At 32.2% G+C, this 26816-nt stretch overlaps 1 protein-coding gene across 7 annotated transcripts; it reads left to right on the forward strand.

Annotated features, from left to right (window-relative positions):
* The first annotated feature begins 8931 nt into the window (after positions 1-8931).
* On the forward strand, positions 8932-13042 carry LOC121215388 (origin of replication complex subunit 2). 7 transcript variants are annotated; one of them, XR_005911248.1, is made up of 7 exons: positions 8935-9441; positions 10218-10303; positions 10938-11153; positions 11289-11420; positions 11503-11609; positions 11907-11954; positions 12790-13042. XR_005911248.1 is itself a non-coding variant. In XM_041089845.1 (5 exons), exons 3-5 carry the CDS (start codon positions 11292-11294, stop codon positions 12791-12793), a joined length of 240 nt encoding a protein of 79 aa, XP_040945779.1. In that variant the 5' UTR covers positions 8939-9441; positions 10218-10303; positions 11289-11291; the 3' UTR covers positions 12794-13042. The 7 variants fall into 7 exon arrangements, 1 of the variants encoding a protein (XP_040945779.1); XR_005911245.1 differs by having other exon boundaries at positions 8937-9441; positions 11066-11153; XR_005911247.1 differs by having other exon boundaries at positions 8932-9441; positions 10218-11153.
* The last annotated feature ends 13774 nt before the right edge of the window (positions 13043-26816 follow it).

Genomic DNA, 26816 nt, shown 5'->3' on the forward strand with positions numbered 1-26816 from the left:
TTCCAGCTTCACTATCTTACCGATGAACGACGATTTCAATTGATCGAAAAGCGTATGTTGGGAAGTAAAAACAATCTTTACATCTCCAAAGGTAAGCAAGGTAAGGAACATTTTGGAATTCAACCAGATTGGTACTCTTTGACTTCCGTTGACAAGTTTGTCCATGTCGTTTATCTTAAATAAATTCTTTATAATAACTTGTATTGTTGTTATATGTTGATTAGAGTTGTTGAATTTGTTTTGGATAGTGTTTTGAAATGTTTCTTTCATCATTTGTTTCCTGTTGATTTAAATTACTTCAAATTGCACGATGATTTGGGCATTGTTGTTATTGGTTCAACTATAACCCAACTGAATTTGACTATCATACGTGATGAACAATTGACACATGAAGGATTTAATCTATTTGATTTAGAATGCCATGAAAATTCTTTACCTTCATGCGAACAAAATTTGTGGATACCGCTGCCTGTTCGAGGAAATTTTGAAAGTTTTGATTGTTTGTACATACATGTGCCTAAATCTTATTCGTCTAGCATGATTGAATTGTTGTTGCACAAAAAATTCCTATTGTATTCGAACATAAGTGATCCCAACTATGTGTACGAACCTAGAGCAAATTTTCCTAAGCTTTTGTTGAAAAAAGGTGAGCATCGTAGTTTTATTTTGTATAAACATGTTGGCCATTTTCAATTGCTCCATTATTTTTCATTATATTTGAAAACCAAATATGTGAACTCTGATGATGTACAAAGTCAAAATGAAATCTTTAATTTCGGAGATTTTTGTTCCATATTATGGTTGAAAGGATTTAAGCATGTCTTGCATGATTATAACCTTCAATTACTTCATGTTTCTTCTATGTTGTCAGCTACGAAACTTTGGAGTCAGATTGAAATGGTTCCAAAAAGATTTGTGTTCAACCCGATGAAAGGAGGATGTAATTCAAGGAACCGTGAACAAACCAGCAAATGGCCTGATTTAAGAATGAATCATTTTGAAATGTTGCTACCAAGAGATGATGGTTCGTTCCAAGTGTTCCAGCAAATGTTGCTACCAATGCAAGTTTTAACGTATCCAACTTGTCTCTTTTTGATGTAGGCGACGATTTGATGACAAATCGCCTTGAAGAAGGGGGTATGATACAAACTCACCCAAGGACTCACTCAAAGCCATTCGAGCTTTGATCGAGCTTCCTAGTGGACTGATCACTCGAGCTCAATCCAAGCAATTCCAAGGAGTAATTTTGGCTTTAGTTGCAGGAGTTTGGGAGGAAGCTACAATGGGTCTCGTCAATCAAGTGTTGGACGATGCAACATGGAACATTTACAATTTATTTGAGGTTGAATTCGGCTTAGCTAGCTAACTCAGCTGCTAAGACTTGGTCATTTTAATTACATTAGTTTATTTAATTATGTTTAGTTTCTACAAGTTTAATTACATGTCTGATTGATATTTTCTATTAATGGTGTCTTTATTGATTCAGCCTTTACTGTTTCATAGCATGTTACATATTTAAATTATGCCTTAGTGTATTACATATTAAAATTATGTCTTTGTTTGTCCATTAAGTATGTTCAATTTCGGACAGACTTAATGCATGTTAGCAAGCCTGATTTCTTAAATGTGGCTTAGTCTATTACATATTTATTTGTGTGTTTAATTTGTCTTGTTGATACTTTAACCAAGTGTTTAATGTGTCTTAACAGGTTGCTTAAATAGGTGGCTGGACATTCATTTATGCAGCTGGACATTCATTCATGCATGTTGCCGATTCAATGAAGCTATGTAATGGGAAACAATGCACCCGATTGTGCATGTACGTTGGGAGCTATTTGCAGCTGGACATTCGTGTATTTTCCAGATTCAATGAAGCTAATTTAATGAAGAACATGCACCCGACTGTGCATTTATCTTGAGAGCTGCTTGGTGCATTCACTCAGCTGATTATTCATGAATCCATATCCAACAATTGTGAGCTGATTAGCTAAAACTTCAAGAGACCATTCGGTGCTTGATGTTCACACTCTAAGACATTCCAAAACCGAGTGTTCACACCCAAGGGCCATTCGGCTACCATCAAACATTAACTATAGCTATAACCACATTAATCAAATAATGCTTCATTCAGCTCACTCATCAAGGTTATTATCAAAGGCTGTTTGTACACACCAAAGAGCATATTCTCAAGACTGTTCGGGCCTCTCAATGGACAGCTGACTATTGAAGCCATTCAATGGATTTTTCAGCTATAAATTAAGTCATTTTAGTTTCATTTATTTGCATTCAATTGTGGCTATTCGGCTGGATATCAAGCAGCCTATAAATAGTTCCTTTGTAAACCTTTTGAAGGTTACTTATTTACTTACTTGACTTTGATATTTTATGAAATATAACAGACTTTGTGAGTTGTTCACTCTCATTGTTCTTCGAGATTCAATTTGACTTATCTAGTTAGCTATTGGCATCAAACTTGTTTCTTTCTTGAACTTATTACTCTCCGAGTGTGGCGTTCACCCCATATATCGACTGGTTCCTATCTTGCTAGATAGTGGGTCACGATCCTATCTAGGTATCCATCAACCACCTTAAAACTTATAAGAATCGGGTCCATAATCTTTATTACAGGTTCATTGTCCTTAATCTTTATTACGGGTTCATTCTTGTTTTAAGTACGTAATACCATCATTCCATCAATTCTATCTTTATTTTACTCCACTGCTTTAAACTATCTTCTTTAAAATATAGCCTTTTGTTAAACCAAAATGAAACTACTTAATTTATCAATCGAGCATTCAACGACTCAATTACACCTCGTAAGCGAGTTTGTATCAAAAGTGTTGTAACCAAATAGTTTCTTTAGAGTCCAGAGTTGAGGCAATAAAGTTTTATTTTAAATTTTATAATCCTTGTTGTATATGTTTTTAAATAAATAGGTAATACAATCTGATTTCAAAAGTTAGTGAGTTCGAAATATGTAGAAAAATGATCCAATTGTGGCCCTCATACCCAGATTTGGTGATCGGGTCGAGTGTTACAAGTTAAGTTGTATCAAGGGTGTTACAAGTTAAGTGGTATCAGAGAAGATTTAGTCGACCATTTGAACCTAGGAATTGGAAGAAGCACATTTTATGTGTAAGGCATTTGATCTGGCTAAGTCCCTCAAGTCCTTGTTTAGTTAAGTTAATTTGGGACATGACTGGATACATTCACCAACATTTGTGGATGGTGATAGCAGTAGAAATAGATTATTCAAAAAAGGAATACAATGAAAGTATAATTAAGTAAATACAGTTATTGAAAATACAATTTCTGGAGAAAAGAAAATTCCATTAGAGAAAGAATACAAAAAGGGAAATAAGTATTTTTATTCGTCAAGTAGGTTGTTGCCTCAAATGTGTCTTCGCCTCCTTGAAAGGAGCGATAATGCTCCCGCCTAATGATTAGGATAGAAGACTACATGAGAGATGTGTTGAGCTTCAAAGAAAGCAAATTACAAATTGGAACCAGCGAAGAAAGCACAAAATGGATGTCCCCTTATCACTAAAAAAGAAATCGACAATGAACACTCAAAAAAAATAACAATCAAAACCGCAAAGATAGATTGAATGATCCATTGGATGCAAGAATCAGGACCAATTATTTAAGAGCTTGCATGGCAAAATAATATCAGAGAACCAAAGTACCTGCCAAACTTGGACACATTCGGATCATTCAACATTAGATTCGAGGAACAAAGAAATGAAGAAGAAAGAGGGGGGAAGACGAGGTTATAGAGCAATACCTCTAAGGAGATGATGATGATTACGAAGCTGCATTTCAGCCGCAGTACTCTATGCCAAAAGGTCCCATCATCCGTAGCCCAACCCGACATGCACATCTGCCGGGTGATGGTTCTTCGTAAGGATGCATCTCGGGGAAGGGAAAAGCACCCATGGAGAGGGGGCAGTTGCCCTATTTTGATGATTCTAATGATGATTAAACTAGACTTTTTATTTTATTTTTGAGGATTGTAATTAATTCAAGATAATTTTTACTTCATCATTTTAGGAGTAGGATTAACAATAGAATTTTTTTTTATTAGTTTTTTTCTACTAAAAGTTTTTGTATAGGAACTTCACATGAAAGAAACGTGACAATTTCAAGCTTATAACGAGCAAGGAGGGAAGCACCCACCATTAGACCATTGCAATGTCACGATCAATTGGGTAACTTCTTTTCTTATTTTGTGGGGGTTTCACATTAAGGACAATGTTCTAACTAAAGTGTGGGTGGTAACATAGGAAATTTGTGTTCTAATTTTTATGCTTTTATTTTAATTTTTATTGTCAATTGTGTGCTTGAGCTTGTAGAAATACAAGTGATTAGTTAGAAGCATGTATATAGGTTGATTGTATTCACTGTAAATTTGGCATGATAGTGGATGATTTTAAATTTTTTATTATGAGACTACTAAGTTCTATGTATTACATTATAAATATGCATTGAGTAACTGAATATACCAAATAATATAGAAAATACAGGGAAATGAGCATACTAGTATGTATGATAAATAGTTGAATTTGAGATTGTCTGATTGATTAAATTTGTGAATATTGAGATACCTAGGGATGACCTAAAACATTGTTTGGTATAAACCTAGAGCCAAAAAGCTAACCCTATTTATCAATCCTTAGTACCTATTTTAAGTTAGAAAACTCTTCTTGATAACCTTTATGAAAAACTTGAGCCAAAACGTTAATTTGTACTTACCCTTTTTTCTTTGGTCTCGAACTGCACGAATATAGATGTTTTTGGCCATACATATTGATGGTTAAGTAGATACATCATGGTGGATTTTGTAAAAATAAAGTGAAATAGGAAAAAGCAGTGAGATATAGTGATTATAGGTTAGCCAACATGTGCAAAACAAAAGAAAAATTTAGAAAGAAAGCAAGAAAAATAAGGAGAAAAAGTACATGAAAGACAAAAGCATTGTAAGTGAGATGTGTTGAAAAAGATCAAAAGGTGACAAAGTAAAAAAGGAAGAAAAACTCAGTCATTAGGGCATAAAAACTTGTGAGTTAATTGTAGTTGTTGTATCATGCTGTGACTTCCTATGTGGAGAAATAAGGAAGGTGAGAGAAGGAGAAATAAGACGGTGAGCGAGTAAGGGTTACTCATGCGAAAGAATATGGAACAATACGATGTGCCAAACTATTTTCATGCTTGAAACCATTTTGATGCTTCCTATTCTTGAGTTTCATACCTGTCCTAAGCCTCAAAATGTTACAAGCCAAAAAGCCCTATGTTACCTTAGTAAACTTATTCATCAATTAACATCATGTTAAGTAATTGAATTAACGACTGTTAGTATTCTGCTAGGATAATCAAATTACATGTATGATTTATGGATGGATTCATATATTTGAAAACTTTAATGCATGTACACGTTGTAATATACTGAACTTAGGTGTTTGATATTGAAAGTGGTAAGCCGTTTATATATCATGACAGGATTATGTGTAATATGAAAATGCCTAATTATGTACTCCAAAACCAATCTTTGTACCATACTTGCTCAAGGGTTGTGTTTTACTTTTTGTTTTTATTTTGCCTTGCATAAGGACAAGTAATGACTTAAGTGTGGGGGAGTTGGATCTGTCGTAATTTGGTGTAGCAGATTAAACTAGTTTTTACTCTTAAGGAGCTTGAATACGAGCACTTTTTGTATGTTTTAGTTATGTTTCCTTAGTTTAGTTTAAATTCAATAAAAATTATATTTTGAGTCTCTCTTTTTTACCTTAGGTGTAAGAGCCTGATTTTAGTGGTGTCGAAAAAAGTGGTTTCGGGACCACAAATTCAACGAGTAGATCTACAATAATTAGTATTTAAATTATATGAGTTAATTGTAATTTATAATATATTTCGCTTTGATGAAATTTTAGTTAATTGAATAAATGGCTAGTATAAGTGGTTGTCTCGAAAGTCAAGTGGTTTCAAAAAATGAGGTATTGGGACCTCATTTTTGAAAATCGAACTCATAAATATTTTTATTAAATATTTACAGAGTTACTATTTATGTATGTGAAGTTTTGGTTTAGAAAATTTATTGTTTAATTAGTGAATTAAAGAAAAAGGACTAAACTGTAAAAGATGTAAAACTAAATCGCTATTGAATTTTATTGATCAAATAGCTTAATTTGGGATTGAAGGAGGCCTTATATGGTAATTAGACCTTAAAAAACCATCATGGACGGTTGGTCACTTGGTATTATTACATTTTATATGTTTTATGCTTTAGTTTAACTAATTAAAATAATAAAATAAATAAAACTAATAAGATAAAAGAAAAAATTAAGCTTTCATCTTCTTCAATTTTCATTCCCATTACCAAAATCACCATTTTCATACCTTGAACGCTTCGACAAAGCTAAAATCCACTACACCAAAACAGGCTTTTAGCGGCATTTTTAGCGGCGTTTGAACAAAAAACGTCACTAAAAATCGAGCATTAGCGGCGCATTACGTAAAACGCCGCTAAAGATCGAAAATTAGCGGCGCTTCCAGGAAAGCACCGCTAATGCTCGATTTTTAGTGGTGTTTTTTGAAAAAACGCCGCAAAAAACCTAAGCCCAACGACATCGTTTTCTACCTTTCAGATCTTTAGCGGCGTTTTTAAAAAAAGCGCCGCTAATGCTCATATCTTTAGCGGCGTTTTTGAAAAAGCGCCGCTAATGCTCAGATCTTTAGCGGCGTTTTTAAAAAAGCGCCGCTAATGCTCAGATCTTTAGCGGCGTTTTTAAAAAAGCGCCGCAAAAACATTTTATCTGCTATTTACTATTTAATTTATTTTTAATTGAATATTTGTTAAAAATGGATAAATTTGAAATAATGACATGTAAAAATAATTTGAAATAAAAAACATAGAAAAATATTTGTTAAAAATGAAGAAATTAAAATACTATTATTTAAAATAATTTTAAATTTTTTTGTGTACATGATTGATTGATTTTTAATTTATATATTAAATAATTTCAAATATAATTGTAAAAGATACGATAGTATTAATTTTAAAATATTTAATTTAATTATCATTATAGTTTAGGGTTTAATATATATGGTTTAGGGTAGATATATGGTTAATTTAGGATTTAGGGCTGGTTCAAGAGTTGCAATTTTAAGGTTTATAGATTATGGAATTAGGGATTATGGATTAGGGACTCTGATTTAAGGGTTGTGATTTAAGGTTTATGGGTTAAGGGTTAGGGGTTAAGGGTTAGAGGTTAAGAGTTAAGGATTTAGGGTTTATAGATTCGGTGTCAGATTAGGGTTTAGGGTTTAGATTAATTAGTGCATTTTAATTTATATATTAAGTAATGTTTAAGGATTTAGATTAATTAGTGTTTTTTATTTTTATATTAAATAAGGTTTAGAGGTTAGTTGTTTGGGGTTTGGGGTTAAGAGTTAGTGATTTAGGGTTTAGAGATTCGGGGTCGAGTTAGGGTTTAAGGTTTAGATTAATTAGTATTTTTTAATTTATATATTAAATAAGTTCTTCTATAAATGTAAAAGAGAAATAATAAATTGTAAAAATTATTAGTTTAAAATTGATATGCAATATACAATAATTGAATATAAAACATTGTAAAATATGCGAGCTTTGGCGGCGTTTATAGCCAAAACGCCGCTAATATGATTTAGAATTTTTCAAAGCGGTGTCGTTTCATTACAAGAATTTAATTTATTAGTGGCGTTTCTTCTGTAAACACCGGAAAAGGTAACATTAGCGGTGTTTATGACTAAAAAATATTTAATTTAAACCATTTGATATATTTAAATATTAGATTTAAAAAATTAATAAATAAAAAATGTAACAAATTGATACGGATAGGTAACTATCTATTTTGGATATATAGGACCAAATTATAACAAATAAAAATAAAATACAAAAACTAAAATCATTCCACACCGAACATCTAGCAAAATAATTATATTTTAGTTAGGAAGAAATATCTCTAATAAAATGGAGATTAGATCTGATAATGTCTCAATCTTTAATTGAAATTTGATATGTGAGAGATTAATTGCTTACATTGGATAATTGTAACTTAATAATTAATTACAACTATTTAATCATTTTTTTCTTATTAAAATATACGATATTTATTTTGAGAGTACTTGATTTTTTTTATAAAAATTCAATTTATAAAAAATAATAATAAATGTTTTATAAAATCACTTAACTAATAATTTTTAACAGACAAAATAAAATATTTTTAGCATAGCAAAACAGTGTCGTTTTATTCCAAATGAAATAATTTTTTGCGGCGTTTTAAAGAAAAACGCCACAAAAAATAATTTAACTTTAAAAAATAGCCATTTTATATAGCAAAATATTTAGTGGCGTTTTTATAAAAAAACGCCGCAAAATGTAAGCAATAGCGGCGTTTTTATAAAAAAAGGCCACAAAAAATCATTTTACTTTAAAAAATAGTCATTTTATATAGCAAAACATTTTGCGGCGTTTTCATAAAAAACGCCGCAAAAGGTAAGCAATAGCGGCGTTTTTATAAAAAACGCCACAAAAATAATTTTACTTTAAAAAATAGTCATTTTATATAGCAAAATATTTAGCGGCGTTTTTATAATATAAAAACGCCACAAAAAATAATTTTACTTTAAAAAATAGGCATTTTATATAGCAAAACATTTAGCGGCGTTTTTATACAAAACGCCACAAAAAATAATTTTACTTTAAAAATAGTCATTTTATATAGCAAAACATTTAGCGGCATTTTTATAAAAAAACGCCACAAAAAATAATTTTACTTTAAAAAAATAACCAGTTTATATAGAAAAATATTTAGCGGCGTTTTTATAAAAAAATGCCACAAAAAAATAATTTTATAAAAAAATAGCACCATTTTTATAAAATCCCCTCCCCCTAAATCCCCAACTTTCTCTCCTAAAATCCCTAATTTCCCCCCTTGAAACCCCCCAACTTTACAAACATACGTCCTTTAAAATTTTTAACTCCGAGCCCATTGCTATCTTTTCTTCCTCAACCCCAATTGAAACGCCTAAATTTGGAAAGCTATTTTTTCTTTCTCTGCAGAACTTTAAAAAAAAACGATCTCGATTCATACACATATAACAATCACAGTCACAGTCCCGCTGGACTTTTAGCAAAATCCAAAAATCTCTCTTCCTCCATGAAGCAGCCAAGAGAAGTGCAAAAGCGGTTGTCTCATCTATTCTTCCATCTAAGTTATTTGGGAAGAAAGAAGATGAATCTGACTCAACTGTGGCAAATGAAAACGGTAAAGTGCCGGATGAATATGAGAGTGAAGGGTCTATTGAGGAACCTACCTTTATGGAGTCAGTTTCAGATTCGAATCCTGTTGATGAAAAGCAACCATTCTGATAGGAGGAAGTAGCTCCGTTGTTTTGAAGGATAAGGTAAGATCTTATATGTTCATTTACGGTCTAAATTTTATCAGCTAGTCTATCTGTAATTAGGGGATTAAAGAAAATTAGGTTCTAGAGTCACTCTGATTTCTAAATATTGATGGCAATACTGGTTGAATAATTGTTGATAGAAAGATCAGAGAGAAGCAATTGAGACTTGTCATTCAAAATTATATGATGATATGAATGTAATGAATGATTATGAAGGATTTGCAGATCAATTTTCTTCCCAGCTAAGTGGAAATTTTAGCAGTAGAATGACTACGCCGCATACAAACAAGAAGAACTAGTTATATTCTTATGTTTTCCATGTGTTTGTTTTAATGCCTGTTTGGTATTTCATATATGTTAATTTGATGGTTAATATGTTAATCGCAATTTTAATCATTCATTTTGATAGAATTTAATATGTTAATTTGATGGTTAAGATATTCATTGTGACTTAACAGGGCACAAGGCTTTGATTTGCTTTTGTAATTCATCCAAAATTCTTTTTTTTAATGAGTATTTTTTCATCGAAATACTTGGAATTTTTTTACTAAATTGCTTGTGCTGAATGCTAATTTAACCATTTTGGCTGAGGTACTTTTTGAGTTTTGAGGATGACTGAATGTTTTTTTAAAGTAGTTTAAAAATAAATAGATAAGGCAAATGTATTTCTAAGTGATGAATATGATAGAGAGACTACTGTTATCTATCCTAAGTTGTTTAATTTATCTATTTCTAATTTTTTTAAGTTATCTATTTCTGCCTTCAACGTGGTACAGTGTTGAACAAATTAGTAGCAGAACCAAATGCATGCATGAAGCTTTAAGCAAACGGACTATATCAATACATTGGTACTGATATCAAGGTAAATGGACTTCTTGGATCCTGTGTAGGCATTGTGTTTATCTAGCTCAACCATTTCTATGCATGTGAATGGAATCGGAGCAAGCGGAGCTAACATGATTACCTCTCTAAGTTCTATTAGGTTCACCCTAACATTTTGTTCTTGTTGTCTTTTTTATATTGTAATTGTTATTTTTGTAGCTTTATTCCTTTAGGTATCTTATACCATATGTTGTGATTTCTAAGTTGAGGTAGTTAAATGTTCATTTATCAATTGTAATCACAATGTTCAGGTTTTGGTTTATTGATGAGGAATTTTATCTAGATGCTAATCTCAATTGTAAGAGTAGTTGTATGAGTATCAGCAAATTCTACTCTCCTATTGAAGTAGGAGTGACCCTTATTATTATTATTTTTAAAGATTACTCAACAATGAATCTTAATGGTTCAAGAGTTATTTGCTTTATTATCTTACGTTGTTTCTTCTCCTATACTGAACTAAGAACTCTTGAATTAGGAAGCGATTATCTGTGTATGTTTTACATTTCCTGTTAGCTCTAGATTTGAGTATTTTACTTTTACTAGGCTATGACAAGCAAGTTGACATAAAGATCCAAGCCAAAGTTACTATTTACTGTTTCTTCTCTCTGGTTCAGTGTCTGCTTCTTCTGGCTCGAAGTTGGGGGCTACTATCCCTTCATCCTTAGCATGTGGTTCTTTTAGTGTTCTTTTTTTTTTTGGTTGCTGTTGTTGGCCAAAAACACTTTCATTCATTTCATGACAGAAAATAACAGTCATCAAAATCAACCACAACCAATATGTCCAAGCATTAGACAGAAACGAGAATAAGAGCTGCGAAACTGGAATTATACGTATAGCACTCCAATCACTTTTCTTACAACATGATTACTCGTATAGCACTCCAATCATGTATAATGTCATTTTATTTTCATTTTCATTTTTTATTATCTTTGCTAATATTTTTTGTTTGAACGAATAATCTTCAGAAAATGGATTTTAACGCGGCGGAGGAAGAGGAATTTGGATTCTCAAGAAACTATTTCTTAGCAAAAGAAATGGGTAGTTCTGGGAAGAAATCTGCTCGTAAACTCAGTGATATCAACGTCGTTGACGAACAGGTATTTTGCCTCATTGAATCCCCATCTCGAAAAAAGCTTTTGTTTTTTTATTCTTTTAAATTTTGTTGTTTTAAAATTGCAGGAACTTAGAGAAGCTTCAGCTAATATTGAACCAAAGCATCAAAATGACATTGCAGATTTAATAAATAGTTACAAAAGTTTATACCCAAAATGGTTTTTTGATCTCAGGTAATTTAAAACTCTTATTTACTTAATGGTGTAATTTTGAATTTCATTGGAAACTTTAATTTGTTAGAATTTGATCCCAAAAACTCCATGTTGCTAAAAGAGAATATATTTAAATACCTGGCTTCTTGCTTTTTTATAATTTTCGGTTCGAATGGTTTTGCTTTTCCACCACCCCCTAAATAAAATTGCCGATTCTCTTGTAAATAATTTAGAGAAATAATTAAAAGAAAAAAAGTAAACCCATATTTGCATAGGATTTTGGACCTTCACCTCTTCTCTTCTTATCGTTATTTTCAGGTGAAAAGGGCTTTTACATTAATCACCCTTGAAGTTACTTTTCTACAGGTAATAATAAATTTTCCTTTTTTTTCTGTCTGCTTATTAGGTTTCTTTTAATTCATTCATTAGCTGGTTCATGTTGATTTTTTTTTTTTGCGTATCTTCTTAGATTTTCTTCTGAATTTTGTTTGATCTAAGCTTATAATGGGGAGATACCCATATTCTATTTAATCTTAAATTTTATGATTTCACTTCCTATAGAAAAATTAATGCATGTTTTTGTCTTTCAATATAGGAAGCAGGTAAGCATGTGAGTTCAAACTATTTGGTAGATTTTTAATCAAATAGATTGAATTGCCAGGATTTATACTTTGCAATATTTATATATATAGTTTTTTTATTTGTTCAATGTTCTAACTGAAATTTATGCCAATGAAAAACTTCTATATCTTTGACCAAGTCAATTTCTTTATTTCTCTTTAGGATTTTAGTATGCTTAAAAACTTTATTTTTTTTATGCTATTGAAGCATTGGATCATCTTTGCATGCTGCAGGAACAAGCTGCTTTGCTAACATGTTGAAATGTTGATTTTTGATAATTCTTTACATAATTAAATATTGAAGTGTTGATATTCAAGCTAGTAATTTAACAGTAAGGTTTATTAATGTTATCCAATTAATTAATTGGACTAACTTATCAGGTTTTGTAAATTAAGGGGATAAAATTCATAATTAGACCTTTACTTATTTATTTTTATTCCAAAGTGTTACCTTGAAAGTTAGTATTGGTTTAATTTTCCAGTACTTATTGTGTGTATGTTTTGCCTTTATTTATTTGCAGATGTGGTTTTGGTCTTCTAATGTATGAATCTGAAGTGCATTTCTATTCTTCTATTTGCAGTTAAGATTTGAAACTGAAGACAAAGCAAGCAGACTTCTGAGTAATGTGTCATTTTTGTTGAAATCAAGGGGTTATTTTTTCGGTATTACTCCTGAAAAAGTGATTGCCAAAAACTATTGTTTCTGGATTTGTGTATTTTTCTTTTTTTTTTGTTCTTGTGGTTACTGCTGCACCTGTTTCTGGGAGGTGATTGTGTAAACATTTTAGTGTGATTTAGTTATTGTAAGAATATTTTTAACATTTTTAATTTTAATATTATTGTAAGAATATTTTGAATTATAATTCAGTTATCAATTTATATCATATATCTTTCATTGAATTTGAAGTATCATTTAAATTTTCCCTTTTTGTTTGGATTTTATGTTACAAGAAGGATTGGATATGGACGAAAATCGGATGATACAAATTTGCCAAAATTAGTGGCGTTTTTCCATAAACGTCACTAAAGAATTGTACTTTTAGCGGCGTTTGTGATAAAAGCGCCGCTAAAGATCATGTTCTTTAGCGGCGTTTGTGGGAAAAGCGCCGCTAAAGGTCATGGTCTTCAGCGGCGTTTGTGGGAGAAGCGCCGCTAAAGGTCATGGTCTTCAGCGGCGTTTGTGGGAAAAGCGCCGCTAAAGGTCATGGTCTTCAGCGGCGTTTGTGGGACAAGCGCCGCTAAAGGTCATGGTCTTTAGCTGCGTTTGTGGGAAAAACGCCGCTAAAGGTCTTGGTCTTTAGCGGCGTTTAGTTATAAAAACGCCGCTAAAGTTAGCGACGCTGTCATTAGCAGCGTTTTTGGCCGCGCTTCTAAAAGCGCCGCTAAAGGCCTAAAAAAGCGCCGCTAAAAGCCTGTTTTGTTGTAGTGATCCTTGCATGGCAGGCCATTTTTCACTCGTTTCTTGTAATTTTTATGTTTTTGAGATCATTGTAACTAGGTCCAGCTAACCCATACCTCTTTTTTTTTTGAAATTATTAAATGTTTTAGAATGTGCTATGGATGATTTTGAGGTGTTTGTGGAAGTTAGTGATAGATTATTAAGCTTGGTTGTTAAATAGGACTATTTTGTAAAGTAGTTTTTGTTGATTTTATTATTAAAGGACTAAATTATTTAAATGGTAAAATCCCAAAGTATTATTTTGAAATTATGGTATTTAGAGGGCTATATAGGGGCTTTAAATATTCGGCTAGTATGGGTTATGTTCGAAAAAGATTAATTTTATAATTTTCGAGTTTAGGGATTAAATTGTATAAAGTGTAAAACTTTTGGGCAATTTTGGAAAAAAATTGTAAATAGTGAAGGGTAAGTATTAGAATGAGTGATGCATGAAATTGAAGCTAATAAAGTGAAATTAAACTATTTTATAGATCAAGAACAAGTAGATAACCGAGGAAAAAGGGAAGTTGTTGTGTAGTCCCTTAACTTTTGTCATTACTGTAGTTTAGCCATGGTAAGTTCATACAGTTTAAATTAGAATAAATTGTAATATTATATTGGCTTGTGGGTTATGATTCGTTGAATATTTGTATATATGTATATTTATATAATGTTATAATCATAAAGATAATTTAAGGTGAGAAATGTAATTGATGTGTAAAATTTTATGTGATTACTTGTTTCAAGCCCGGATGAACATAGGATAGGATACAATTGGCATGCCAATAGGTTATATTGCATGCTGTATGGGATTGACTTGTGATGAGATGATGATTCGTAACTTGTTACTATCCATTGAATATACCAAAGTCCAACATTTTTTGCAGACTACCGTGATATATTTATAGTGATTCTGGTGTGTTACCGGAGGCGAATGTAAAGCCTACGGGCTAGGCACTTGGTGCCCAGGTGTGTTCTCGATTGGTTTAGCTCATTTGAACGCTTTGGTGTGTTCTGGATGGTTAATCGCATATCCATGATTTGCAATATTCTATCACAACTTGATAATGGTTGATGTTGTATAAATGAAGTGATTAAATGACTCGTATTTACGAACCTCACCTGCTGAATGATTATGATTGATAGGGTTAATGTTAGCCATTAATTTTGTTAATTATAAAGATGTGATTATGCGATAAGTTATAACGTTTTAACCTGTAAACTTACTAAGCTATATTGAAGCTTACTTGTGTTGTTTTCCTGTTTTCTTGTAGATTTTGTTTTGCGAAACCGGACGATCAAATCAAATTGAAGATCACACTATCTAGCTTTATTTTTTAGTAGACTTGAAATTGATATACATGGTTTTGCGGCATATAATAGGTGTGTTTTATATTGATGTTGAATACATATTTTTATATGTCACATATTTGGTTGATGTAAGGTTGCTTAAACTTGGTTTTAAATTACTTATGTATGTGCTTTTGGTGTTTGGGATGAAATGTGTATATAACTTTGGTTTTTGATGAGTTGGTATAAATCTTTTGGAAAGGTTTGAATTATGGTAGGATTGTGTGAATAGATGGAATGAAATGGTAATTTTGATAAATGTTTTTATGTTTGAAACTAAAAGTTTCAATGCAACTTATTTTGTATGATTTGTGGATAAATTTGTTTATTGAATTGTGGTGTCAACGAGGGCACATTGGTTAGGCACTTAGGTTGGATGTTTTGGCATATTTTGAGCTTGTTTAATTGTGTTTTGAGTATGTTTAATTGCTGGTCAATGGGTTGCTTGATGTCTAAGTAATCACGTTTTGGTAAACTTGTATTTGAAGGCACAATTAGTGATACGAACTCGTTTCGTGAATGATTCGAGTCGTTTGATGGCCAATCGTGAATTTGAGTAGAATTGATTCGTTTAGAAAAGGAAAAAGGCTGAAGAATGAAAGAAATGGGTTTAAAATAAGGTAACAGAATGGTTAAGCAAATATAACGGATAATTTTGACTAAGGCCGAAAAAGAACCAACAATATTGGATTGTTGACCCGAATCTCAAATGGCTCTTAGGTGATTTACGGTTTAAGAAAACAATGGAAAACCTTGACCCGCTATCAATGGTGATAGGAGCCAAAGGTATACGAATGCCACACTCAAAAGTGATAAGTTCAGCAAACAAAGGAAAGGATAGACGCCACAAGCTATGCTTGATAAGTTAGATCAGTTCCAAAAGAATCAAAGAGAATTGGATAACTCACAATACTCAAATTTAACATAAATTCAGCAAAAGGATCCTAACAATAGGCTGAATACAATTATTTATAATGCTATGAAAGGCCTAACCAAAAGATCACTTTTGTTCAGCTTAATGAGATAATAATGAGATGACATAAAGTTTACAAACTTTTGAAATTCCAGGCCTAAGTAACTCATTCCTTCAATATGATTTAATTCTTTAATTCAGCTGGTTCAATTCACTTGAATGCTTAAGTTTCATTCTTAAGCATCCAAAAGTGTTTAAGAAAACTTTTGAAGTCCCTCTTGGCCAGCCGGATGGACACCAGCAGCTTTTAATCAAATTTAAGCTCATGGAGTGACCATTTAAGCAACAATCAGTTATGGAATAAGAAAAGGCTGCTGCCAGTTTAAGGAGGTATAATGCTCTCCTTTTTTAATTGATATAATAGCTCCTTTAAATGATATATAATTCTCCCTTTGTATGTAACTGATTTCTACTTGAAAAGTCACTTTAATCAATTTGTAACATCCCTTGAATGTAACGGTTTTCGGGTGAAAAGACACCTGCAATCAAACACATTAAAACAAACACATTAATCACATTTAAACTCATATTAAACACAAAACACATTAAACACTTAACTTAAATAAATAAACTTAAAAATTTATGCATCAATAAATTATTCTAGCAACTAGATTAATTAAAAGAAACATATATTAAATAAAGTTTAACAATAACTCAATTATTAACTAAGATAAGTTTAATAAAGTCCAGCAACTCAATTATTAACTAAGACGAGTTTAATTAAATTAAAATTCAACTTGCAATAAATTGCAAGCGACGCCTATTGAACTGTTCCAAGCATGACTATTGAATTCGGCTACTTGATCTCCCCAATATCAATCCACATAGCTTGCTAATGCGTTTCGAAATTTCTTAGCTCGTGACCGAGTTATAGGCCCTCGTGGCAGCTCAACAGATTCGGTAGTAACTTCCCGGGCTAAGGTCGCACCAGTAAGCCGAATGAGCTTGTAATTAAGCTTCATTTTGCACTTAAGCCCCTCGAGTTTAGGCCACTCTCGATGACGTTGAGTTGTATCATAACATGATGCGCTAGGTTCGCATCAATTAGGGGTATACAGGCTGCCACACAGAAATGTTTTGCACACAATCTCATTACACGGCCGCGTCTTTCATGTCAGTATGTAACACAATATGGGACATGGCTGTGTGACCCAACATCAAATTGAACACAATCTGGACACGGCCTGTAACACGGGCATGTGAAATTATTTCAAAAATTACATGGTCTATCACACGGTCAGCCACACGACCTTGTCCCTGTGCCACACAGTCTGGGCTTTGTCACACGGCCGTGTGACCCCTGTTTTCAAAATTTGTGAATTTTTTAAATTTTTCTGATTTCTTTCAAAATGATCCCTAAACATTCCAAACTATTTTTAGGTCCCATAGGCTCAGATTAAGGCCCATAAGTGTATTTCTATCTTGATTAAAAATAAATTAATAAATGTTGTTATTTAATTTGAATAATTGCTTCTATTGAAGTTAAATGTTTTGATTTGCATTGTAATGCTCTGTAACCCTAATTCAGCGATAGAAACGGGTTAAGGGTGTTACATAGGGGTCAAATGAGGCCTAAAAGCGAGCTAACGTACTTAGTAAGTGTGCATGAGACCATTCCAAGGCGTAGGAACTCAAAGCTAGTCGTTGTGTTGGACATGTAGAGTTTAATGTTGTAACATAGGAAACAAAATACAAGAATTTCAAGTCTGCCTTTGGTGCCATGACACAGCCATGAGATGTCGCAACACACCCCTGAAGCCACCTCTAAACCTGAGCATACTGCCTTTAATATCACGACACGGATACTAAGGTGTCGTGACACCAGCCCTGTACGAGATGATTCAAGGGCGTTTTAATTTGCACAATGGAAATTAAACATGAGAATGTTAGCTAAGATAGGGTTGAGGACGACGGCTACCCAACCCTAATTCTGTATATAGGCTTATTTAGCACTTGTTTAAGAACAAATTTTCATACTTTAAGTTTTTGCCTGTAATTTTAGTTTTAGTTTTCCTTTGTTTTAGGACTTAGGTTTATTTTTAGTTACTTTCTATTTTGTGTTCTTCAGGGAATGTGATTTGTAAACACGATCAAACACTAGTAGATTTTTTGCACTTCATCTATCAAATACAAATAAGATTCTTTAAACACTATTCTTGATTTAATCTTTTATTGATTTACTCTTTATGCATATCATTTACATCAAGTTTATGATGTTTATGGATCCCACAAGGAACTAATCCTCTTATGGGGGATTAGAGAGGAGGTGTGATTAATTAATTGCTATGTAGGATTTTCTTAGCGAATCAGTTGTTTGGGAGAGGAAAAGTTTAAACCCTAGGCTTGACGACCCTAGGAAGTCATTTAGATAGGAATTAACCCAAAATTGGTATGGCCTATTTGTGAACACCTTAGCCTCAAATCGGTCTAGACTATGAGGTTAAGAGATAAGTAGTTCTTATCGACTCGTTAGTTTAGTGGAAAATCAAGAGATCCTGCTAGGGTGGCGACTAGTTGATTGAATAGAAACCCAAAATAGGAATTAGACATGATTGCCAAAGCAAGCTAATCATCCATGTCTACATTTGATTTTAGTTTAGAAATTATTCTTTCGAAGTCCCTTTTATTTATGCAATTTTGTATTTCTTCATTTATAAAAACCTAAAACTCCATTCTTTATATTTTATCGCAATATAATTTATTCAAAATACTAATTAATTATATTTATGTTTAGGTTAACTTTAATTTAATACTCGCCTCCCATGTGTACGATCCTCGGAACACTCACTGATTCCATTGTAAAAACTATATTATAGCTTGACCAATATACTTGCAGACACCACCTCAAATTCATATCTTCAGTTGCAATATTCACACTATGGACGTTAGTGCGTCCGAAGGTGGTCAAGAGGCACATCTAAAATTGCTCAAATTTTCTCCGGGTTCACTTCTATTCCTCTCTATGAGACTAGAAAGCCTAGAAATTTACCCGCTCTTACTCCAAAACCATACTTCTCTGGGTTGACCTTCATGTTGTGAGCTCACAAAACGATGAAAGCCTCTAACAAATCTTGAACATGTCCCCTAGACTAAAACTCTTCACCAACATATCACCAAATATACTTCGACACTGTGCCCGATTTGCTTTTTGAAATTTTTGTTAATTAACCTTTGGTAGGTCGCACCTGCATTCTTCAAACCAAATGGTATAACCTGATAGCAACATAAGCCTTCCTCTATAACAAAGGTTTTCTTATCCTAGTTTTCTAGGGCCATGGATATTTGGTTGTAACCTAAAAATGCATCCATGAAACTCATGGATTTATGCCCTGAGGACACATCCACCAATCTATCGATCGAGGGCAAAGGAAAATTGTCCTCAGGGTAAGCTTTATTAAGGTTGGTGACACATTCTCCAGTTTCCACTAGCCTTCTTCACCATCACAACATTCAAGACTCAATCAGGGTAGGCCACTTCTCTGATAAATCTTACTGACAGTAGTTTCCTTACCTTTTGCTTTATTGCCTCTACAACATGCAAAGCAAACTTTCTCTTCTTCTACTTAACTGGCTTGACCTCCAAAAACACATTTAATAATTACTTAAGGATCCACCCGGGCATGTCTGCAGCTGACCACGCAAAAACATCAGAGTTCGCACTTAAACACTGAACCAAATCCTCTTTTTCCTCCTCTGCCAATGTCAAAAAAATTTTCACCACTTTATCCACATTATTGTAGAACAACTATAAAGTTTTCGTGACCTCTACCGCTTCTGGCTTCCTAACTCTTTCTTCACCCCTGACATCCAAACTATCCAAATCCAATACTTGACCATCCATTCCTATCTGCTGCGAGCACTGTCCTTGCGGCACTTGTTCACATGTTTGCTTGACTGCAAACATGTGACATTGTCTGGCTATTCACTGATCAGATTTCATAAAGCCTAACCCTATATTTGTAGGAAATTTAATCTTCATACAAAAATTTGCAACCATCGTCTTAGCCATTCTCATTATGGAACACCCAAAAATGGCATTATAAGCCATTAGATGGTCTACCACAAAAGAACTAAACGTACTCTGTTGTGGAGTGCTCGCCATCCACCAAGGTCACAGGTAAAGTAATGCATCCCTTTACCTCAACAAGATGGTTCGCAAAACCATACAATGGGCTCGCCCTTCTCAAAGCTCGTTCCTTAGATCCCATTTTCTGGTAAGTCTCCCAAGTTAACACCTCCACAGCATTGCCACTATCAACAAATATTCTCTTTACCTCGAACCTTACAATAGTAACTAACACAACCATCGGATCATTTCTTCTTCGTCACAAATCAAATCCTCATTTTCATCATTAAATTCTACCTTCCATTTTTCTTGATGACATGGCCTTTTTGGCAGGTTGATTGACATCGCGTTTCTAAGGTGAGCCTTTCTCTTTGCATTAGAGGTCACCCAGTCTTCATTTGTACCGGTTATCACATGAATTGTTCCTCTAACCTTTTATTTGCCTTTGGTTTCACCCCACAAACTCTGACTTGGTTGGCCAGTGACCTGAGCTACAAAATCTTTTAGCTTTAGCTCGTCATTTCTAACAATTTCCTTAATAGTATCTTTCAAAGAAGAGCAATCCTCAGTCTTATGTCCCCATCATTGTAAAAAGCACACCTGTCCCTCAAGCTCGATCTCACTACATTACGTTGCATGGATGGAGGACTTGGCAAGATGCCCAGACTTTTAACCTAGCTAAGGATATAGACACGCGTAGCATTTAAAGGAGTATAAGTCTCAAATTTACCATGAGGGGCATACTATCTCATGCACTCTGGTTGAGATCTTAGGAATGCTTTTGACGATTCATTCTGCGAATGATCCTTTTGTTGTCCCCCACCTTATACTTGTAAAGTTTGAGAAGGCAGGCCCTGGTGACCTCGAACTCCTTCTCGGTTCCTAAATTGTCTGTCATCTTTTTGAAACCTACTATGAGTTACACTCTTAATCTTTTTTGCTTCAACAAATTTGTGGGCCCTCTCATACAAATCTGTCAAACTTTGTGGCCTATTATCAGTAAAAGAATATTGCACGTGCTCATTTTGAACACCCATGATAAAAGCATCAATGACCCACTAATCTTTCAAGTTCTTTGTATTTGATGTCACTGCATGAAAGCGTTTAACATAATCTTGCAAGGTTTCTCCTTTCTCTATTTTACAAACATTAAACCCATAGGAGTGCTCATTATGGTTCTACAAGCCCGAAATCTTCCCAAGAACATTTGACCCAATTGCAAAAAACTTTGGATAAAACCTTATGGGAGAGACAAATACCAAACTTTTACACTTCCCTTAAGGGTCACTAAGAAGGCCTTACACTTCGCAGCGTCAGAGGCTCCTAGCACATTCATATAATCATTGTACTGTATGAGATGTGCTCAAGGATCTCTTCTTCCTTCAAACATTTCCTTCAAAACTTTAAATTCGACTAGTAAGCTCACAGTTGCCACATCAGGAGCCAGTGGATTGTTAGAACAAAATAGCCAATCCATATCCTGAGTATCAAGATGCAAAGCTCGTACATCTCTACGCAAAGCATCTATCTCACTCTGCCATGATCTTGCATGTGCCCCAACATCCTCTTTCTGGGCGAGCATGGCATTATCTTGAAGATCGAAATTATCAGATTGCACTTTCCTCTTCAACTCTTCATTCTATCTTAACAAGTCTTGCTAAAACGTTTGTTGTTGCTCAAACCTACTACTTTGTAAAAGTCATCTGCTCTCTCATCAACCTTAATTGCTCCTAAAGGGAAAATAACTATTTTAAGGATGCCTCCTGATCAAAGAGAAATGATAATCCTTGACTAGAAGGAACATTGAAATCAAAAGAATTCAAGGCCCTTGCATGGGCCGAGTTACCCAAATTTTTCGACTGATCGGCAAACCAAGCAACAAATAAATCCATCTTATTGGGTTGATTGTCGGTGCTAGTATCTCTAGCTTGTCATGGCAAAAAATTTGTGGAGAAATTCTCATTGGGGTAAGCCATTTTGGTTTTTTGCAAATTGAAAATCTAAAGATCGAAAATCTATCCACGCTCACCGCACCAAATTGTTGAGTGTTTTTCTCTATCTTCTTTAAATGGTAAGGTTGTATATTTATATGATATGGTTATTGTTCATTGATGTGATATTCTAGGTAGGTTTTATGCATGCCAACACGTACCCTACTCTAGACTTAACACGTGGTTATACAAAGTGGGTTCACCTATGTAGTGACGTGTGAACCCACTTCACACGGTCTCATATGTAACAACACTTAGTGTCATGTGAGCTTGATACGCCAGCCCAATGTGCAAGCTTGATATACGAGCTCAATGTGTGAACCATGTAGAATCCAACCCAGATCCATTCAGATTGTGAGTCGGTAATAGTAAATATCATAACAATGTATATAATTTAAGTTATTATCAAATTCTTCCATTTCATGAAAACATATTTTTTTAGTTTACATAAAATTACATACACTATTTATTGCAAATATATTATTAATTTTTGTTTTCTCGATATCAAATTTTAACATTTTAAATTGAAGTCTATAGCTAAATATACCCGTGCACAAGAATATGCAATAAATTAGTAACTAATTACAATAATAAATATATTTTCATTTAACTAATATATACCCAATTCAACATGGTGTATCACATTAAAGTTGCAAATATTACAAAATATAATTACTTATACCATTGTGGTTAACTAAACAAATTTATAATAGTTAAAAAAGCCAAACCAATACATCAAATTATCTTTTTCCATATCAAGCATGATTTCAATCACTTTAAAATAGGTTTTTTTTAAATAATATATTTTCTTTAATACAATTCTTTAAAATTAATACAAATCATACTTCCTATGGTTTTTGCACTTAATTAAGTCTTTAATGTTTAAATATTAACTTTGTCGGTTTTCAAAAATTGAATTGTTAAATTTATTTAAATATGTTGTTAACAAAAAAACTAAATCATAATTTATAAACAATTTAAAAATATTATTAGAATTTATAAACTAATGTAATTTATAAGTATATTAAATTTCAAATTAAATAGCGTTTTCAACTAATATGAAATACTTTTGAAAATAAGCCAAAAACAAAACAAAACAAAATTAAAAATTTTAAAATAGTTTTGAACAATATATATAGTTGAATAATCTTATTATAAATTTTTATTATATTTGCTCTTTTTAATACAATGTCTAGAGCTACTTATAGTCCTTCTCCAACTCATAAATAAGAGGATAACGCGCTTCAACGCACTCGAACCCACATTCTCCTATATTGACAATAATGCTCATGTCAACAAAATTAATATTCAATTGGCTTCTAACAACATATTTTTAAACACATATTAAGATACTTAAAAATTAAAGTTAAAAAATTTATTTGCATAACGGGCTTTTAAACCAATAAAAATATTGATAAAGTTTTAAAACATAATAATAATTTAAATAATCACATACAATCATAAAATTTATTAAAAATATAAAATATTTTAATATATTTTAATTTAAATATAAATCAATCTATGCATTGCTGAGGTAAGTTAATTTTACAAAACAAGCTTTACAAATTGAAAAAGGAGCTTTATTCTCTGCAAAATTTTAAATTAGTAATATAGTTAAGTGTGTAAAAAAATAAAGATTATATATTAATGTATGTATTATCATGTGAATTTATTTTAGATAATTAATTAATTTACTAATAGTTTTTTAAATGTTTCTAAATTTTTAATTAAACTGACAATTTTTTTAACTATGAGTTTAACAAAAAAAACATGATTTTTTTTTGTTTTTAAGCATAAAATTAATTATATTTTTTTTATTCACAAAAAAAACATGATTAATTATATATTTTTTAAAATATATTAATTAAAATAGAAATTGTTAGTAAATGATGTAACTACTTTTTAATACTTTGATTAAATCAACATATTAAAAACAATAATAGAATTTTCTAATAATATTGATAAATAAATTCCCTTTCCTTTATTTATTTTAAAATTTATTAATTTTTAAATAAAATAAAATTTTAAAATTAATATTAATAATATAAAATAATTTAATAAATACATTACGATTTCTCTTTTAACTGATTTTTCTATAAACTTTATTTAAAAAACTCATATTTAATTATGGATTAGTAACTAACAATGTATATATTTTATTCTACAAGCAATTTTAAAAAATTATAACTAGTTTTTTTAATATTTATTCTTTTTAATATTTGTCAAACCTCTAACTTATAAAATCTCTCTACTACAGATAGTATACTAAATATTTTCTCTTTATTTATAGAGTTATTATCATGTAGGAAAAAATTCACAAACAAGATTAACAGAATTACATTTGTCTATTTATTTTAAAAAAATTTAAATATAATTTAACAAACACTCATCATAAACTAACCCTCAACTTGTGTAATTCCAATGACCATACACTAACAGCTTGTGTGGTTCGATGGAATGGCTATTCCATTCCGTCACTATTCTGTGCGCTACAGTAATTCACTTATTTGGTTTACTGTTTGAGTGATTCTGCATAATTCTATTGCACTTTTATTCCCTCAACTCTTGTAATAGGGATTTAGTGGTGAGGGCTCTGGATTCAAACACCCCTGCACAAAATCAAAAAAAGTTTTTCTCAAAATTTCTTTTATACAAAAACCTTTATCTCTATCCCAAATCAGTGAATCACAAATTAAAATCAAATTAATAATTTTTGTCACATCCCAAAAATTGGGTTAGAAGAAATTAGGTTGGTGAAACCTAGTGTGGTCATGTTCGAATTTTTTAGTTAAGATAGTGAATATTTTATTAAGAGAATTAATCTGGTTCGATGGTTAATGGATGTGGGTAGTGTATGTGAGGTTTTGAGTTCAAATCTTTTGCCTTGTATTTTTTTCTATTTTTGCCTAAACCCCTAACTTTTGTGTTATAAGTGTGCAAACTGAATTTTTTTTGTTTTAAACATTAAAAAAGAATCTCTGATGGGTGGTTAGGGGGATAGGATTTGGTATTTTTTTAATAAAATAACTTTAATTAATTAATTTTGTTTTTCAAAATTAAACCCCTACGTTTTCCCTCACCCCTTTCACGTCATTTTTTTTAATTTTATTATTATTTCTTTCTTTCTTTCTCTTTTGTTCCCTTTTGCTGGCAGTGGTGTTTTCCATTCTTTTTCCATTGTTCTTTTTTTTTGGTTTTCTTACTTTTCTTATTTTGTCACTACTTGAATTTGTTACTCCCTAGTTATGATTTCGTCTCTGCTTCTTTTATGTTGATCTTGAATATGGTGTTGCATGTGTGGGATTATGTGACACCCCAAACTCGATAGGGACGAACCGATTCAAATTTGAAGCATTACATTAGCCACCTAAGTGACTCTCTGGCTAACGACCACCCAAGACACACCCCGACTTTATAACACCTCAATGTTATCTAATTATTTGTTATTTATTATTGCAGAAGCAAATTATGAGCCAATTTTAAACTTTTCCTAGGTAATTTAACCTAAGGGCAATTTCATCATTTTACCACCTATGGTAAAACTAACCCGATTTTAGATCTAAGTGTTTGCTGACCTTCTTTAGTTAAATTATGCAAGCCTAAAAATTTCAGCTTAATTTGAGTTCGTTTACTATGTTTAATTCAAGTTTTATTAATAGGGACTAAATTGTAACAAATAAAAACTATCAAGACCTATTTCAAATTATAAATTAAGTGGGTTTCTATCGAATTTTACCCATTACGAGACTAATCCTAAAATTTTACCAAGTTTCCTTATCATATAAGGCTTTAATTAGACTAATCAATTTTTAGAACTAAACTGTAACTTAAACAAATTAGAATACAAATTTAGAAAGACAAAAATTCAAACCCCCAAAATCCCACACGGCCATGTCCCCCAAATCATGTGTCATTAATCGACCGTGTTCGTGTCGTAAAAAACTTGTAGGTTGATCGCACACACCTGTGTGTGGTAGCTCCAGTCTCCACACTCCCGTGTCACTTACCGACACGCCCGTGTGCAACCTCTCACACGCCGGTGTGCAAGCCCTCACACTCCCGTGTGGACAGGCACACGCTATGTGAAAACAACTACACCTATTTTTGTGAAAAACTCGTTTTAAAACCCAATTTTGTAGATTTTAATGGCCAATTAAACCCAATTTAACTACGATCAATTAACATACATATACATACACCTTTAATTGAATTTATTGACATAAATTAAGCCTCAATTATATAGAATTAAGCAATCAATTTCATGCGTAACAAATACCGAATAAATCAAACAAGTGGTGTACCTTAGTCGCTAGTAAACCACTCCATGGAAGCTTCATTTAAACAATCGTTAGTATAACTTTCGTGCCTCACACACTGTGTTATCAAGCAACAATACACCTAAATCATTCAATAATTAAACTCAAACATTCCTCAAAATTATTATAAAACTATCCAAAATAAAATGTCCAATGTCCAGTTACAGCCAAAATTAAACTAATTCCCAGAGGTTCCACAATGATTGCTTACAGTCTCTAAAACATGTAATAAAGTCTCTACCAAACCTAAATCTCTTGGAACTCTCTTGTTCAACTTCTCAAGCCCAACAATTATCTGCACAAATTGTGAATGTGTGAACTTTAAAAAGCTTAGTGAATGCTAATAAAAACGACTAGTAAATTAACATCCAAATCATGCTTAAATCATATCCAATCAATCACCAATTATCAACCATAATATTGAAACATGTCAATTCAATTTCCATATGCATTATCAAAATTAAGAATCAATTA

Source organism: Gossypium hirsutum, chromosome D03 (assembly GCF_007990345.1).
Source record: "Gossypium hirsutum isolate 1008001.06 chromosome D03, Gossypium_hirsutum_v2.1, whole genome shotgun sequence".
Lineage (NCBI taxonomy): Eukaryota > Viridiplantae > Streptophyta > Magnoliopsida > Malvales > Malvaceae > Gossypium > Gossypium hirsutum.

What these genes read in the sequence shown, in the direction of transcription:
- LOC121215388 (XM_041089845.1), top strand. Translation starts at nt 11,292, where the DNA reads ATGGATTTTAACGCGGCGGAGGAAGAGGAATTTGGATTCTCAAGAAAC. An exon ending in TCAACGTCGTTGACGAACAG is followed by an intron (nt 11,421 to 11,502) that starts GTATTTTGCCTC and finishes TTAAAATTGCAG; the next exon opens with GAACTTAGAGAAGCTTCAGC.